General features: G+C 33.4%; 2 protein-coding genes and 1 pseudogene across 2 annotated transcripts; all 3 read left to right on the plus strand.

Annotated features, from left to right (window-relative positions):
• Positions 1–3467: 3467 nt before the first annotated feature.
• Positions 3468–6972, plus strand: LOC106110207 (annotated as a pseudogene).
• A 991-nt stretch (positions 6973–7963) lies between these two features.
• On the plus strand, positions 7964–9500 carry LOC106110256 (tubulin alpha-1 chain-like). The gene has a single exon (XM_013292009.1). The coding sequence runs from the start codon at positions 8071–8073 to the stop codon at positions 9421–9423; it is 1353 nt and encodes a 450-aa protein (XP_013147463.1). The 5' UTR covers positions 7964–8070; the 3' UTR covers positions 9424–9500.
• A 2780-nt stretch (positions 9501–12280) lies between these two features.
• LOC106110281 lies at positions 12281–19021 on the plus strand. Its single transcript, XM_013292045.1, has 14 exons — positions 12281–13323; positions 13939–14003; positions 14288–14518; positions 14612–14737; positions 15133–15321; positions 15616–15694; positions 15776–15949; positions 16268–16494; positions 17246–17413; positions 17487–17610; positions 17677–17844; positions 18026–18208; positions 18366–18542; positions 18620–19021. Exons 1-14 carry the CDS (start codon positions 12293–12295, stop codon positions 18972–18974), a joined length of 3297 nt encoding a protein of 1098 aa, XP_013147499.1. The 5' UTR covers positions 12281–12292; the 3' UTR covers positions 18975–19021.
• Positions 19022–19236: the final 215 nt, after the last annotated feature.

The following is a 19236-nucleotide window of genomic DNA, read 5'->3' on the forward strand; positions in this document are numbered from 1 at the left end:
GTCAGGATGCCAAAATCCTCATGGCGAGCAACCCTGAAGGTTGTCAAGACCGAGGAAGACCAAAGTTGAGATGGGTAGATGGTGTAAATCGTGGCGCAAAGAATGTTGGCATAAGAAACTGGAAATCGGTAGCCTCTAACAGACCGAAGTGGAAAAATAGCTTGACCAAGCCAAGGCCCACAAAGGGCTGTAGAGCTAAGGAAGAAGAAGAAGAAGGACAAAGTTGCGGCACAAGCTAGTGCAATAATAAAATAACAATGTCTAATATTGTAATGGATGTTTTTGTATATTCCACTTTAAATTGTATATGCGCCGGGACTGCGTCCACGAGGAGTTAAAAAATTAAAAAGCAAGTAGCCTATGTGTGCTTCTAGACTACCCTCTAAATCTATGATAAATTTTATCAAGATCTGTTCAGCAGTTTAGCCTACAAACTCTAACAAACACCTAAGCTTTTGCTTTTATAACATTAGTAGGATATTTCACAAATTTAAGAAAAAAATTCATTTACCTACCGTTTTTGCCACACCCAATAATGGCGTTGCTAAAATCGTCTATCGATTAAAGGACAATTAGTCTGAAACTATCCATTACAAAGTTATTATCTGTTATATGCCGTAAATATTTCATATTTGTTATATTCTAATATGTTAGTTATCTTTTTTAACATTACGTTTATCTCAAATAAGGGTTTGCAATTTACCTCCGTGAATATTTTTAAAATGGTGTCCCAAATGTTCTATTATTGTCTCTTATTTGTAACATATCCAATTTTTAAAAGAAACTGCCGCTAAATTGTACTATACGACTATATTTTAATAAAACATGGTATCAAAATGGATCAATAGTAAAAGATTTTCCGTCGTAGTTTTCGTCGTGCGTTTACACATTTAACAGAAATTAAATTATCCCGATTTCGGTATATCTTTCTAATGTACTAGTTTATGTATCTTACTTAATGAAGAATATGTATGGAAAGCAAGATTTTCGAGTTCCTAACAACATGCTTTCCTTGATATAGACAAGTTTTATTTTTCTTTTGGGTAAAACGCGTACAAAGACTCATAGAAGACCCTACTTAAACAAATTCAAGTTAATTAATAATAATGTTACTTACATTTTCATGATTACTGCTCTTCAACGGATAACGCACCCAACACAAGCAATACTGGTCACAGACTACGGATATGAAGCACGCCGGTGCTTGGCGATGGAGCGTTTGAAACAGTGTTGCCAATGAAAAATTTTTACTCCGCCGTATACATGGTGTAAAAAAGCCGGTAAAAGGTGATCGGTACGCCTTAGCACTAGTAAAGAAAGGATAACCTTTCAAAATTAGATAAATATCGCTACTTTAACGTTTCGTACAATACTAAATAATTTATTTGATTTTAATTCTTCTTGGTACAAATAATTGTCAATCAACGAAAATTTTTATATTTCGTTTGAAAGATTTTTAAAAATGAATTGATTGAATAAAAACAGTGTATATTTTTGAAAAGCCGTAGAATTTACAATGGTCTCAAGGTTGCAGCAAAAATGTAGTAACCAACAACACGGCAATTATCATTGTTAAGAAACGAGGTTGTAACTTTCAACCTCGTTTACAACTTTTAAGATATCGAACGCTTTTTATACTTTTATATTTGACTTGTTCTTTTTTGATATGGCAATTTATAAATATGTAAAAAGAAATATATTTTTTCACTTCGCAATCGATCGTTTTCCATTACCCCGCCTAGCCTCCAATCTTTATCATGTGGCGACACTGATCACAACGACCAGCGAATTACTACCAACCCTCAGAAAAAATGCGATGGAAGTATCGAAAACTTGGCGCGTATTTTTTTCGGCTGTAAATGGAGGTGTTTCTAAATGTTACATATTCAAACAAGGTTATGATTAGTATTTTAATACACATAATAACATTTAGAGACTTTAAATCTTTGTCTCAATTAAAATAAAAGTTATAAAAGCTGCATTAATAATTAAACCTTCCTTTTTCGTTCCCAACACACCAATCAGAGCTCGGTGACGTCACTACCTTTACAATATGACAGTGTGGCCATATTCAGTGAATGTGTGAGGTGCATTTAGAAGTTATAATTTTTTTGGATATGATTATAGTAATTGAATTTGCATGTATATTATGAGGACTCCATAATTATAGTTTGTCTAAATAAGATAGATTAGATTGATAAATGACGCATATGAAGTATCGAATTGTATGAAGTTAAATACTGTACTTAATAGACCAGTATCGTAGTGACGAACAAACACGCATAGCGAACAATTATGAACTATCGATATTCGGTTTAAATAAAATTTATTGAACTTAACTAAAATTATTATTTTCTTATTAACTAAGCAATTTAGAGGATAATTCTAGTATTGATTATATTGTAGAGAGATTAGCGATGATAATAATAATAGCGAAATCCAATTCAATTACCTACGACTGTAGAAGTAGTAATTTAATTTACTCTCATTACTTGTCATGGTTCTGCAGATCATTATAAATTTGAGAAAACAGTGTTTTTTTTTTAAGTTATTAGTTATAACTACGAATCTGTCAATTAGAATAAAAATCGAAAATCGAAAAGATCTTGATATTACCCACATCCCTACTAAATTGTCACATGAATTGACGTGAATTGTCAAACTAATCTATCTTATTCTTATTTATTTAGACAAACTATATAAGTAGTTGACTTGATGTTTGACAGCGCTGACGCTCGGTTGAAGTTATGTTATAATATCTGAGAAAAAGTTGTTTCGTCGTATTTGCATTGTTGATTTTATCTCGTTGAGGCTTTATTATTTGTTTGGTTGTGGGTTTTAAGTTTTCTAAAGGTAAGTGTATGTAGGTAGTGTTAAAAGACTTGCGGAGGATACGAGGATAGATTCAATAAAAACAACATCTCTTTCCGTGTCAATACAATCTGTTTTTACAAAACCCGGTTTCGAAAATGATGCGCATGTTCGTTACAATGAATGTGACAAGGGACCGTTCACTGTGTTTGTTTCTAGGAAAGAAACAGATCCCCATCTGGTCATACCCTGAAAAATCTTAGAGTGGCTCAGCTCCTCTACAAAAACAAAGTCCCTGGTATTGTAGAAGGAGGTATTAAAGACTCTTACTCTAAAAGAAGAAACAAAGTATCTATTACATTTAAAAAACCAGACCAAGCTAACGCCTTTCTTAAAAACCTTCTATTTTAAAACAGCAATTTAGTTGCCCATATCCCCCATTTCCACTTTTTCCGCACAGAATGGACATTGGAGGAACTAATATCTGGTATCTCAACCCCACCCAATTTCGGCCAAGTAGTCAAAACTAAGGAGTCAAAAATTAAGGAGACTTAATTTCAAGTCGAGAAGAGATGATAGTGTTACATGGGTCCCTTCAACTACCGTAGTATTATATTTTACAGGTCAACGACTCCCTGAGAAATTTTTTTGTTTTGATGCCTCTCTTCCTGACTCATTGTACCATCTTCCTACAATTCAATGCCGCAACTGTTGTAGGTTTGGACATATTGCCAAGTAGTGTAGGTCTAAACCTAGCTGCTTCTGATGTGCTCAGCCTCATACAGGTGAAAGTTGCAGCATTCCTGATTATCAATCTTCCTGTTGTCTTTGTAATGGCGGTAGACACTTAGCTACAGATTCGAAATGCCCAGAGCACTCAAGACAGAAGTCAATAAAAATTGTGAAGTCAGAGGAAATGTCTCTTATATAGAGGCAAGCAAAAGATTCCCTCATGTTTGACTACTTTATGCAGATATAGCTGCAACTTCTACTCCAACCTCTCTACAGACTTAATTAGAAGGCTTGCCTAAACAAACGCACTGAGAAATGTTGTTCTTTGCACAATGTTAGTTGTACGCACAGCAAATTATTGTTTGTGAATACAGATGTTAGTGGTTTATCTAAAGAATTGCTTCTAACGAAACATGTTTGTGTTTGTGGGAAACCGCCTTCGCACGAGCTAGCCCTGCTTGTTTACGGCAAAAGAACTAATTTGGAATTCCTCTGAGCTCCACTGGTAAGCAAAACAATTGCATTTATTTAAGTATGATATCTTTGGATCTTTTTGTCCTTAGGTGAGTTGTAACACCACCGGCAAGCTACATTTGATTGTTACATTGCTTGCTATTACTTTAATACTTCTTATATAAATTTTCATCTCTTTACTGGGTATTGGACTGCTGCCTTACTATGCAATACAGCATTATTAATCACATATCAGATTCTAATTCTTTTTGTAATAATTAAAAGTTAAAATGTTTTAGTTGGTGACCACATAAGCAACCACAATTACTGTTTACCAATTGCACCCAAAAGTGAAATTGATGAAGAAAATGCTGTCAGAGTTGAAGGTTGTTATTGAAGCAATGAAATATTATAATCATTTGAATTTGTTCATTTGCATTGAATTCTAAAATGATTTCAAATATTTTTTTTGGTTTTCTAGGTGGTCATTCATATCATAAGTCTGCTGAATCACAAGTTCCAGAACTCATGAATAACCAACAACAACAGACAGCTAAGGAGCAAGTGGAATTACGGACACCAATTCAAAGAACAGGTATTTCATGATACTTTTCAAAACCAGACTTTTAATATTTTTTTCCAGTATTAACTTAAAGGTTAATGCTATAGAATATTCATAAACGTAAGGTAATCATTTTAAAAATCTTTAAATCAGATATAAGACAGAAGCGCACACTGAGATTTTTCAAAAAGGGTCACATGAGTTATGTTAGTAAGTTGAATTGATTATTCATTTAGTCGGACAAATTTATTCACCCCCATTGATGTCTCTCTTATTGTTTTTATCATCAGCCTCCTTACTTTATCCTACTTGGTCGGCACACTGGGTTTTCATCCTCCCGACAAATCCATCAATGTAATCTTCACAATAACAACATATACAAATTTTACTTCTTGAATTTCCACATATTGTATATCATATGAATTATGAAATTTACAGTAATGTTTTACATATTATTATGAATTAGATCTAAACATTATATTATAATGGACATAATATTTCTATTCTATTTCTTGTTTATGGCTCTCCCACAGTGGATTGGGCCAGTGTCAAGTGTTTGTGACATAACATTTGAAAATTGTTTTTTTTAATTTGTTGTTTAGTTTAATGACATATTGTTATTGGTTATTTATTGAGTGAAATATTTTTTACAGCCAAAAACCTTTCAAGACACATGTGTTTCATCAAGAAGTTAAAAATTGGCAGCTGAGAAAAAGTCATTTAGTGAAAGACTAGCTGCAGCAGAAAGTCTGAATAGAGATCATACATTTTACCGAAGGAATACGCAAGCACAGATTGATTTATCATGATGCAATTGAAATTAGTGAATAAAGAGAAGATAGCTGTGTGATTCACAAGTAATGAAAAACTACTAGCACTGACACTCATAAAAGAAGAGTCCAAAAGGATAAAGACTTTTACAGAAAATTTTTAGACTTCCCTCTAAAAGACCCCACCACACTTATTTAAGTGATTCAGAAACAATGTTCTAACCAAAAACATGGTTTTAATGGTGCACTTGGGATGATTGGATGATATTCTGACAGTTTATAGAGCTGACTGTCAATTTGGACACACCAGGATGAACGGAAAATAAACTGAAAATAAAAAAAATGAAAGTCAGTCTAGCTGCTCAAGTACTCAGTGTGAAAACCAGTGCCATGCTGAAATATGTCTTATTATACAGTATGTATCTTATTATACTAATATAAAAATGGAAGTGGGTGAGAATGTATGGATTTTTGTTACTGTTTAGCACAAAAAGTACTGAACATTAAAATAACTTGTATGGTATTATTTATATAATATTTAAGTATTATTTGTTAGGTTTGCTATTTTAATTATTACTGTGTCATATATGTGCAGTTCAAAGTATTAATTTTGGTTTTCAGGTGAAACTGTGTATGGTGAAACTGTCAGTAAAAGCCGGAAGACAACAGGTGAAGTTGTGGAGCTTATGGACAAATTACTGGATAGTGTAAATGGTTCCAAACGCAGCATAACCAAAGGGTAATTGGGAGAGCCTGTCAAACCAAATTCTGAACATTTTAGTTTTTCGCATGAAGCTATCAAAACATTAAAATTCCTTAGATTTGTAGACTCAGACGGTAAAAGAGCGCTTATTAAAAAAAAAAGAAACAATATTATGTAAGGGTTCCCTCCCTTGATGGATGGATCACTACTCTTGAAAGTTTTTTAAGTATTGCCAAATTGCTGTTTACAAAATATGGGTAAAAATGTTTTTATCCTCAATTTATTAACCAGGACCCGTTAGAATTTTTTTGGGGCTAAGGGCTGTAAATTGTAGTAATGTAAGTCCTGATGCTTCTTCATTTGTAAATACATTTAAATTACTACTGATTTCCAATGTAATGGGTCCTTATTTAATTGTATTACTGGTAGAAGTTCTTTGCCATCAGACCAACTACAGTGGGAGTATAACACAATGCAGCAAGCGCCATTAATGAAAGAGTATGTGTGCATTCCTCAGCTTACACAGCTAGATATCTGAGCAGAGGAGTTACAAAAAAATGTAATTGTAAAGAACGTCAAAAAACATAGGAAATAACGATGAAAATATTAACAAATGTATGGCATATAAGTAGTATAAAATGCTTAAAACAGCAATTTGGTATACCTCTCCAAAGGTTTCCTAAAATAAAGAGATGAATGTGTTTAAACGTAGCGCAAGAAAGTTTTTTTTTAAGTGGGAGATATTTAAATCGCTGAAAAAAGTAGGGGGGTCCAGTAATTACATTTAAAAATGTGAATCATCTTGTGTCTGTTGCAATTATAATTTGTTACCATTTGTTAATAAAGAAATTCCCTAACTCTCAAGGCGACGCATATTTTTTAGTTTTGTAATTTTAAAAAAAATGTTATACACTAATAAATTTAAAAAAATTTTGCTGAAAGTTGTTTTATTTCCTATTTCAAGATGCAGTAACCGACCCTTTATTGTAACGTATTTGTGCACCTGGAAGTATGGCCTTCTTGATATAAACAACATATTTACCTACGTATAAAGGAAATTTCTACGTGTAGTCAGTAATGTATCAAAAACTAAGTATCCGATAATTTTAAAACTCACAGTTCAAACCACGCGGCATACCGCATAATTGTACTGTGCGTTGATTATAAACAACAATAATTAAGATTTCTGTTATTCTGTAGATGAGCGCTAAGTAAAACTATTTTTATTATGTTAAGACTTCCTTCCCTAATTGTCTTAAGAGAGTGCATTGCTAAAAGTTTGCTTCAAAGATTCTTTAACTGTAGAGCTTTCTAACCGACAGATGAAGTCTGGGGCCTTTCCTAGTTACATTGCAAGGTATAAGTACTTCCTTTACAATTTGCGTTTTCGTTTTCAAAAGTAAAGAAATTCCCTTTAATGCGGACATATTACCTTGCTGGTAACCCTAAATCCTCAGAGGCGCCATTCTGTCAATGTCAAACAGGTGCCACAAGAGTCAAGAGTCTTGTGGCGCACTATATATATATATTTATATGTTCTTTGGACTATAAGGGTACGAAAGCCTAATTGTTATAGGCGTGTTAGAGAAAAAAAGGACTGTAAACACATTATTTTGGAGTAACAGGCAAATTTTGGTGGGAAATTTGATTTTTACGAATATTTAAAAAAAAAATAAATCACTTTAAAACTACAGAAAATCAGGCAACATACTTTCCACTTAAACGTTAGCTATTGAGGTCCTTTAACTCCACATAGCCGATAATTCGTCCGTTAAGAATTAATATGGAATGTATGTAGGACAGGATACAACCTATATAGATGTTAAACTTGTTGTAAAACACCAAATACTCTAACCAATGATTAAATTTTAAAGCATAAAATTTCAAATTTGGATCAGATGAAAATTTTCGAATTACGAAAATTTATGATTGATTGCCTTGTCATGCTCATTGTTTGTTTGGGCCTTGTGTAACTGAAATATTGGCAAACAGTTTAAGAAATTCCATAATATTTTTAAGCACATAGTAAATACTTTATAATGCGTGAGTGCATATCTATACATGCGGGCCAAGCGGGCGTACAAATAGGAAATGCATGCTGGGAGTTATACTGCTTGGAACACGGAATTCAGCCTGATGGACAGATGCCATCAGACAAAACCGTTGGCGGAGGTGACGACTCCTTTAACACCTTTTTCAGTGAAACTGGTGCCGGCAAACATGTTCCCCGGGCCGTATTCATAGATCTAGAACCTACGGTAGTAGATGAAGTTCGTACTGGTACATACCGTCAATTGTTTCACCCCGAGCAGCTTATAACAGGCAAGGAGGACGCTGCTAACAATTATGCAAGAGGACATTACACTATTGGGAAAGAAATAGTAGACCTTGTTTTAGATAGAGTGAGAAAATTAGCTGACCAATGTACTGGATTGCAAGGATTTTTGATTTTCCATTCTTTTGGCGGGGGTACTGGTTCTGGATTTGCGTCTTTACTTATGGAAAGACTTTCTGTAGACTACGGTAAGAAATCTAAGCTAGAATTTGCCATCTATCCTGCACCACAGATTTCTACAGCCGTCGTAGAACCGTATAATTCGATTTTGACTACTCACACTACTCTGGAACACTCGGACGCTGCGTTTATGGTTGACAATGAAGCTATATACGATATCTGTCGTCGCAATTTGGATATTGAGCGACCGACATATACTAATTTGAATCGCCTTATTGGTCAAATAGTTTCATCAATCACTGCTTCGCTCCGATTTGATGGAGCTCTAAATGTGGATTTAACTGAATTTCAAACCAACTTAGTACCATATCCACGTATTCATTTCCCTTTGGTTACTTATGCACCTGTTATTTCCGCTGAAAAAGCATATCATGAGCAGCTCTCTGTAGCGGAAATCACCAATGCATGTTTTGAACCAGCTAACCAGATGGTAAAATGTGATCCCAGACATGGTAAGTACATGGCGTGTTGTATGCTATACCGAGGTGACGTAGTTCCCAAAGATGTGAATGCTGCAATTGGGACCATAAAAACGAAACGCACAATACAATTTGTGGATTGGTGTCCTACAGGATTTAAAGTAGGGATTAACTACCAACCCCCAACTGTGGTGCCAGGGGGAGATTTAGCCAAAGTACAGCGTGCAGTGTGCATGCTTTCAAACACTACAGCCATTGCGGAAGCTTGGTCTCGCTTAAACCACAAGTTTGATCTAATGTATGCAAAGCGCGCCTTCGTTCATTGGTATGTTGGTGAAGGAATGGAGGAAGGAGAGTTTTCTGAAGCTCGCGAAGACTTGGCGGCCCTTGAAAAGGACTATGAAGAAGTGGGGATGGATTCTGGCGAGGGTGAAGGCGAAGGCGGCGAAGAATATTAATTTTTCTTTGTTTTATTTTTAGGTTCTATATTTTCTTTAGGTTTTAGCTAACATAGTTTTATTATTTAACAACCTTTTGGTTTTTTTGCAATAATAAATAAATTATCAAGTAGTAAAGGAATTTCTATTTTCTACAACGTTGGGTGTAATGACCGACTAATACATAATTAAAGTGCCGCACGCACATTGTGGCACCTTTTTGACATTGACAGGATGGCGCCTTTGAGCATATAGAGTTACCAGCTAGGTAATATATCTACATTTAAGGGAAATTCCTTTTGAAAACGAAAACTCAAATCGTAAAGGAAGTACTTGTACCTAACAATGTAACTAGAAATTTCCCTAGACTTCGTTTGTCGGTTGGAAGACTACAGTTAAATAATCTTTGAAGCAAACTTTTAGCAATGCACTCTCTTGAATCAAGGTAGGAATAGTCTTGACATAATAGAAATTGTCTTAGCGCTCATCTACAGATGTACATGTGGTATGCCCCATGGTTTGAACTGTGCGTTTTATAATTGTCGGATACTTCGGGTGAGTTGCTTCGAATCGCCGGTTATCGTAAAAATTATATAGTTAATAGGGTTAAAGTGCAAAAACATATTCTCACAGAAGTTTTATGTGTTTTTCGTTTTTACAATGGAAACATTTAAACCTGAATGTCCCTAAAGTGTCAAGTTGGTGTCAAGTATGATATTTACGTATATAAAATGTTTGGAAATTCATGTTTCGCCGATTATATTTATGTATCATACGCATGGTATTTTATAGTGACATAAACTTTTTGCCCACGGAGATGGAAAAAATGGCAAACTCTTGGGCCATTATTGAAACTGTATTTACTTTACTACTCAAATATGTAGCGCCAAAAATGAAGCAATAAAATTATATAAATATAAATGCATCTTATTTATTTTCCATATTATAAAATGTCCTGTCAATACATATTATAAATTGTCCTTTTATGTATATACATTAATGATAACACTAATACGTTAAAATCCATTAGAAGCAATAATCAGCTGACGTAAGACAATAAAAGCAAGATTTTTATTATTATTGCCTTAAATCATATTTTAACATAGTCACCATCGCCAGAGAGTGATAAAACGGTCAGTTATTGTGGTCTTGCTCGGCGTCAATTTTTCGACAAGAGCTCTATTCTGTTCTAGTAATACACCATGATCTATATAATAGTAATATATCAATGCGGTATTTTTTTATCATTGTTTTCTTTTCTTTTTTTCCATCATTTTATTAATATTTTAAATTACCATATGCTGTGCTACAATAACACAATTTGACTTATATTAACACAACAGTTGTCTGTGGCGACGAATGTGGCCTTTCGCAGAGCCTATGTAATTTTTTGCAGACCTACGATCGCTGTGTCTCTATTTCTCATCACCATTTATATGTTGTAGGCGATGATTCGGTCGACGCATTCATCGCCCTCGTTACAAGTCTCGCCGTTGCGTCGTCCGTGTAGTATACACATTCGATCGTGTGCCTTGAAACTGCTACCACTGCGTGCTGTACACTCTCGTGCAGCTGCAGCTGCCTTGCTGTTGCACTCCCGATGATGGCTGTCCCATATGTTAACCCTTGTGCTTAGTGTACCGTCAGCAGTCGTGATCCTTCACCAGTTCCGTAGCCTAGATGTTGTAGGCTTTCCTTTTCATCTTGAGTGAAGACTAGGAATACTGTGTTGGGTATTTATGTTGGTATTTTCGCTCCTGTGTACTTTTCGGTCTTGAACGATCGCACTTGAGATTTGGACAAGTACGTATATGCCGCTATAGATCTCGTTTAGGGCATATGCTACGGCTACGTGTAATGGGCTTCGGTGCGTGCATAACAGTTCTTGGCTAACTCCGGTTATGAGGCTGGGGCCCTGTATGTCATCCGAAAGAGATTATGTCTATGTAAGGGAATTGGTTGTTGTCACCACAAGTACTTAACTACTTCCATTGTCCCCACTCTGACTTATATGCTCTTTGGTATATTGACATATACTGACGTATATATATGTCACATAAATTATCTCAATATTATTAAAATGAATACATACCACAGTCATGAATAAATAAAAAAATTATAAAGTTTAACTTTGCGACATTTACAATAAAGGAAAACATGGAGTGTGATAGAAAAGCAGCTTTAATTTAATATACCAAAGTTTATTTTATAAACCAAAGTATCAGAATAATGGAGATTGATTTTTATGAGGAAGATGTAAAGAGACACGGATTTAATTAATTCAAGCATACGGTTTTAAAGATATAACATAACCAATCGTATTGGTTTATGCAAAAAATTATAAAAATGGACTAAATGTAACGTTTACTGAATAAATAATCACTGCTAATTTAAAAAATAAAAATGTGTTTTGAATTCTTTTAAAATTGACGAGTTTAATAAACCTACAGTTCAGCTTCGAATATAAATCCATCATCACATGATTTTTCAATATAAAAGGTCTAAGGAAGATTTAACAATCAAAATGGATTTGTATCATGGACTATGTCTAACCTCACTTACAAATGATGACCAAACAATTCATGAACTGAGAAGTGTACCGAAATTTACCGAGGGATCACCTGATGTATGTAAAGAAAATAATGATCTACAAAGGTTAATTTTAAGTAAAAAAAAATATTCAAAGAAAATATCACTAAGGAGAAACAAGCAATTTTCCAACACATATATGTATATTAAATTGTCAAAATTGATTTCTAAAAGTTATAAAAATGCGAAAATGAGGCATCAACATATTACTTTATTTCAAGGCCTGGTAAAGAAAAAAAAAATTAATATTATTTTTTTCTTCCCATATAAAATCAAATCAGAAATGGCTTCAAAAGAAATAATGAAAATACAAAGATTTCTTTTATCTATCACTTTTATAAATGCCGAAAAAATATCAAAATTTTTTGAAACCCACATTTATTATGTACCTAGAAAAGTCAAAGTCCAATTAAGAGAAACATCGTTGGAAACAAATTGTGCAAGCAATATGGCCACAATTAAGAATAGTTTAATAAAACCTTTCAATAATTGTGTCAAGAAAACAACATCACCAAGGGCTCCTATAATAGAAACCGGTTTACTTAAACCCTGTGAAAATACTTCTTTAACAAACTTAGGACCACGTAATAATTTATTTGAAATGAGAAATTCATCATTTCTGTTGTCAAGTTGTTGCAAAGAAGAGTTTTATCTAGTGAAAAGAATACATCTCATATACATAATGTCGAAATCTAAAAAATGTCCACATTACCCAACATGCTCCAAAAAAAATTTTCGTAGCAGCAAAAGCCACTGTGTTTCTAACATCTTTGAACAATCATGTAAGGTGCATAATCAATTATTGAAAAAGTCTGCAATGCCATGCTGTGGACATATGGATAGTTTCACAAAAAAAAAACGCTGTATTGAAAAAGACTATGAACATATGCTAAGACAAATTTCCAAATTGATGCGTACATGTAAATCAGAAAATTTCAAAGTACGGGAAACTTCAAAGCATTGTTACCCAAAGTTACCAAAGAAACCTAAATGTAAGAAAGAAATTGTTCCACTCTGTGAAAACTGTAAGAAAAGTTTGAAGGTAAAGCCAAAAAATATTTGTAAGCCAAAATGTATGAACAACTTTGGTAAAATACTAAAAAGTACATATAACCGGTGTTCTAAACAAGCTAAGACGAAATTGAAGAATCATAATGTGGGTAAAGTAATAAAGGATACATATGGTCAATGCGCCCAAAAAGCTAAAATGAAGCTCAAAACAATACATTTGGACCAAATTATAAAAAAATTATATGGCCAATGTTCGCAACAAGTTACATCTAAACTTAAGACAAAATTGAAACCTACAAAGCAAGATTGCTATATGTTTAGGTATGACTATCCGATTTGTGGCAATTACATAAAATTTATTTTAATTTAAATACAATATATCTAGATAGAATTGTAAGTGCTGGTTAATAGAAAGTACTGTCATTTATAAGTGCTTCCATTGTATTTAGAACGCGCTTTCGTCCGCAAACTTTGTTAGCGCAGATTTGAAAAGAAAATGGTCATCTAAAATATTGCCGCTTGTATCTACCTTTTACCACCTATCTTCTAGCCAAAGTCCGATCAAAATTGGTCCACCCGTACTAGAGATAGCGGCTGTGTCGCAATTTTCAAAGCGCAAAAATTAAAAAGTAGCATAAAATTTGCCTGTCCATGTCAACTACCCTGCAGTGAAAGTTCTGTCAAAATCTGTCCACCCGTTTCCGAGATTACAAGAACAAACGCGGGTTGCGGACAGACAAAAATGATTTAAATGCATTATAAGCATTTCGTTATAAGCAACGCAAAATGTAAATCAAAATCTGATTTTTTTTCTTTTAATATAACACACACTCCAATTTTATTACATGTATAGGTATAGATTCCTGTTTCACAATAACTATATCAGAAAGGATCATAAATATTTCTTCCTACTGACGTGGTAATTTTTTGTTTTAGTATGCATGTTTTCCCAAACCAGAAACTAGAGCGTGAACCTAAGATGTGTCACTTCAAAGAAAATGGTAAGAAAAATCGTCAAATCCAATAATCCGATAATGTTATATAATCATAGCAGTTCCCTGCGACTTCGTCCACGTAATATTAAGATAAAAAAGTAGCCTATAATATGGGTTAATGTCAGCTACCCTCTAGTGAAAGCCCGGTCGAAATCCGCCCAGCCGTTTCCGAGATTGCCCGGAACAAACGCAGCTTGCGGACAGACAGTCAAAAATTTAATACGATTTTTGTTATACAGTAACGCAAATACATCATCTTTCCGAAATTATCTTAATAATTTATGTTACAGCCGTATTTCAATTTTGGTCTATAATGAATCCAGAACAATCGAAGATTGTAAATTGTGCAGCTATAAGCAAGAGGGATACAAATATTAAAAACAATACTTCGATATTTGAAATGCAGCAGAGAAATTATTTAAAAAGCAAGCTTTTGTTAATAAAGAAGACGACGTCAGTAGTGTTTGTTGATGTTAATAATTTTGCTGAATATGACATTTGCCTCCAGGGGATGTTTAAAAGTAATTTGTAACAGAATTTTATTTGGCTCATATAAGCTTCCGTACTATTACTTGTGTAATGTAGAAGACTAATATTTCTTTTTAATGAACCAGATCCCAGTAAAGGTTCCCACAAGAGTCCGAAGAGTATATCTTTTGATATACCTGAGGATAATGGTTCTTCCCATAGTTGTGTAGAGTCTTGGCAGCCACAACATGCTTGTATTGAAAATTCCCAAGGTAACAGATCATTTTATACATCAATCAGTAAAATATTAGTAACAAAAAATAGATATTTTCATAGTTTGTATATAATAAATTTTACACGATACTATAGAGAAATTATTAAAAAATAGTCTTCCGAGTGAAAGACATGATAGATATAAATAAAGAAGAAAAAGCAAGAGCAAGCGTCTAATTTAGAATTAGAATAAGAGTGTACTTTCAACGAGTTCTATACGAATAACGAAAACATAAAAGTTTCAAATGACGGACGGATGATGAACGGATTCCTCATATCTTCTGAGGAGATTCTTTTTCCTGAAAATTCGGCAGTTTGTTTGTTAACGATTTTGTTAATTGAACACAAAAGGTACAAATGAATTAAACAATTAAATTTTCTTAATTTATTTCAGATACGGATGAACCTAAATGTATCTTATGCGACAATCATGTTAACGAAATATCGAACGAATGCAAAAGTAACCTTTGCAATGCAAAAACTTCTCCCATCAAGGTGAAACTTCCATTCCCTAAATGTATAGATTGTACAAGGGATAACAAACAATGTGATATGGGTCTAAATACATTGCCACAAAACATTGGTAGGAAATGTTCAAAAAGTAGTACATTAATTAGTTTGTAATTTGACAAAATAAGGAAAGGACGGGAAGGGAAACTGGATCTGATGGTGGAGAAGACGCTTATGAAAGGAAATATCCTCTTTTTGAATGTCTCCTCTATCGTTTAAGAGTAATGCAATTGCGGATGCCTTTGGATAGCGGTCGCTTTGCTATTTCAGCGAATTGAGCAGACCGCGCGCTCGTTAGCCACCTCATCATATAAAAAATTACATTTTAAAGTCATATCGTATATGTAATAAAAACATACACTTTCAGAAGAAGCATGTAGACCAATTATAAATAGTAGAACACCAAGAATTATAAGACGGCAAAAAATTACATCCAGTTTTCCACCGTAATGTATAATACTTATGTTTTGTTTGTAGTTTGTTAAAAATAGATTGCCTTATAAACGTATCTTTTTATATTAATTCAGGGATTGCATAATAGAAATAAATAACAGCGGAAAAGATCTCAGGTCACTTGAATTGCTAGATTGCTTTCAGCAGTTGAAGAAAGACGGTCAGCAAGGGAGAAATAAAAAATGCCAACGACCCTTTTGGATTAAATTATTCCAGAAGATTACTAAGAAAAGCAAAACATCCAAAAAGTGTGTTTTTTCTCATAAATAGTTAGAGTAGTTCCTTTAAATGTAATGTTATTGTTATATTAACCGTTTGGACAATGTAGTGCGATCAAAACTTTATGTCGGTTAACAGTTTTATAAGGAATACTAGTGCAAAACACAAGTTTACTTTTCGGCGGGACGCAAAGGATGCAGATGCGGAGGCTGGGCACACCCCTGCCTGTAGCACCCCTCCCACTTGCGTAGAATTATATCGCATCAGCGCTGGTAGCGTACCGCGAAAACACCGCTTTGAAATTTGCCTCTTGTAATAACATACTTATATATACTTTTTTATTATAGAAAACTTTGCAAGACTTCCAAAGAACTTAATAAATCTTTTCTTAAAGATGACAATAATAGTAATAAGATATTAACGTTCAGTGACTTTAAAAAAATGAATGCACAACAACTGATAGACATAATATGTGAATTGAAAAAAGCCACGTCTTGTGATTCGCCCCGGAAATTAATAGAGGAGGATGGAACAAGTTCCGAAAGCAAATCAAGTAATTCTTTTTTTGGAAAAGGTTCGAAGTTTTCTGATGATACAAGTAACTCGAGTTCTGGTTCTTTTTCTTCCTACGATTCTGGTTCAGAATGTAAACAGAACGGAATCAATTTTTCTATACCCCCTAATGGTGTTAATTCAAAAAAACTGTATCGATTTTTTTGTGCAAAATAATGAAGTAGCATGCAGTTTCACAAATAAAGTGTAATAAAAAATGGCAGTAAGTTTTTTTTTCTTGCTACTTTTATCAACAGGGATAGAAAAATGTCATCGCTAAATAAACTTTTTTTTAGCATAACAGAGTTATTATAAATAAGAAACGGCATTGCACTCATGATAATCAAATTAACTAAAGTACAATAAAAATCAGTAGAGGATGTCTATTGTACGAGTATGAACATAATATCTCTAACTATAAGATTAGCACCAAGAATGAAAAAATAATTTCGACTTCCGTCGTTACAGTTGTGTACCAGACGAATTAAGCAAACCCATTGTGATATAAAAAATATTTATTTTTTGTACGCCATCATTGATCTGAATTGTTGCTATTTGAACAATTATCTCGTAAAATATGATTTCCGTATCCACTGGAGAAATATGTATACGAAAATATATTGCTGTCTCTTTTATTTTCAGAAGGAACGAGAGAATAATATTTTCTTACAGATGTTTCGACAAATTTGTTTTCGACTTTTTCAGTCATAGATGAGGTTAAAAGTATTTTATTTAAAAATGTCATGACAAATATAAAAATAAACAAATTACAGGTCCAAAAGTAGAACAAAAATCCGTGGGTCTAGAAATGTGGGATACCAATTCTTTTAAGGAACATTTAAAAACTAAACGTAAAGTTTTTACAAGTAATTATTCACAATGCGAGAAAGATTTAAGTAAATCTGTAAAAAATATTTATTGGCGTTGTGCAACGAAGGATGGTACTCGATTTTAATTTTGTGTATTATAATATGTATTTTAAAACCATGTAATAAACAACAAACACTTTTTCAGGTAAGAAAAAAAAGAAAAGAAACAAACTGACTAAAGTTAAAAAACCACAAATATTAAAGCAACAAATAATTAAATGCCACGTATCACATCGAGGAATGAGGTTTAGGGATGTAGATCAACAACCGTCTGTATAATTGTTATGATACTTCCAGTTAAATTTGAGTAAAAGGAAATCATTTTTTTTATGCAGAGTAAACATAAGAGATATCGATTATTGTGGTAAACACCTAACTACGGTACATTCGATTGAATGTATTCAGTCTTTAAATGGTTACCAAGAAAAGATTGAAAAGCCTTATCGTCCCTTTTGGTTCAAAGAATTTTCAAACAAAACTAAACCAAAGAAAAATCAAGAAAGGTTTGTAAAAGGATATTTTTATTTAACTCAGTACGTACTTGAGTAACTATCAATTTTGTGGATGCACAGATTATTGATAAGATTTCAGTAAATTTGAACAACAATTAAAACTATTATAACGCCGCCCTGTTAGTTTCCATTGCCGTAATAAGTTCCAGCAGTTATTTATGTTTTCATGTAGCCAAGCTTGCGAGGCGGATATAGAAGAACAATGTGAACTTGTTCTCGAAGAACATAACGTAGAAACAGATGAACTAACGTTCAGTGTATTTGAAATAAGCACCGAAAAGCAAATCAAACACGTAATATATGACATCGAAAACGTCCCGTCATCTTACCATTCTAGTTTAAGAAAAATAGAAAGGTTTGTTTTTTACGTACAGTTTATAGCCTAATCCTTGTCGCCACGTGTTTTAAATATTCGACATGGTATAATATAATTGAGTTGATTGTCTGCGATCGTCCTTATTTTTGAATAATTTCTAATTACTTATTTAACGTTTTTGTTATTTTTTTATTAGTACACAAACATGTGCAGTACTAGATACAAATGAACCCTGTAATATTATTTTGTCTGAAGACATCGAACTAACGTTTAGTGATTTTCAAACAATGAACGATAACCAGCTTATGGATATAATATGCCAATTACAAAACGCCATGTTTTCTTCTGAATCAATAGCCCGAAATCCACGTAGGTTTGTATTTTCAGCTTCATATATGTTAAACAGTTTAAAACGCATACAAGAATTTAATATTTTTTTATTTGCATTAGACAATGTTTTGAGGTAAATGTCAAACAGTGTGATGATAATGGATTAACATCTGGAGATTTTCAAAGTATTAGCCTAAGACAACTGAAAGATATAATATCTGGATTAGAAGCACTGAATACCTCTGTTTGTGATACGAGCAACAGTTCCACGATGAAAATCGAAACAAGCTCTACAATCAAATCAACCAGCTCTACTTGTATTATCGATGGAGTACAAGAATCTGTTTCGAGTGTTGTTTACTCGTCGTCTTCCTATAGCTCAGATATAGATATTGTTCAGCCAGGGTTAAATTTTTTAATACGTCCTAATACTGCTAATGTTCACAAATTCTTTCGAATTTTTTGTATTAAATGAAACTGGTTTTAAAACTTAATGCTTTTGAATAAAGTATGTTTATCAATGGTCTGCAGTTTTATTATACTCAGGTCGTACTGCCTGTTTATTGTTGCAATCCCAACACTATAAATCTTACTTCTTACTAATATTATAAATGCGAAAGTTTAGATCGATGGATGGATGTTTGTTAGCGTTTGTAGCCTAAACGGCTGAACTGATCTTACTGAAATTTGGCACAGATATAAAACAAAGTCTGAAGTACACATGGGATAAGCTTCAT

The sequence above is a fragment of the Papilio polytes genome, unplaced genomic scaffold (genome assembly GCF_000836215.1).
Source record: "Papilio polytes unplaced genomic scaffold, Ppol_1.0 DF820711.1, whole genome shotgun sequence".
NCBI lineage: Eukaryota > Metazoa > Arthropoda > Insecta > Lepidoptera > Papilionidae > Papilio > Papilio polytes.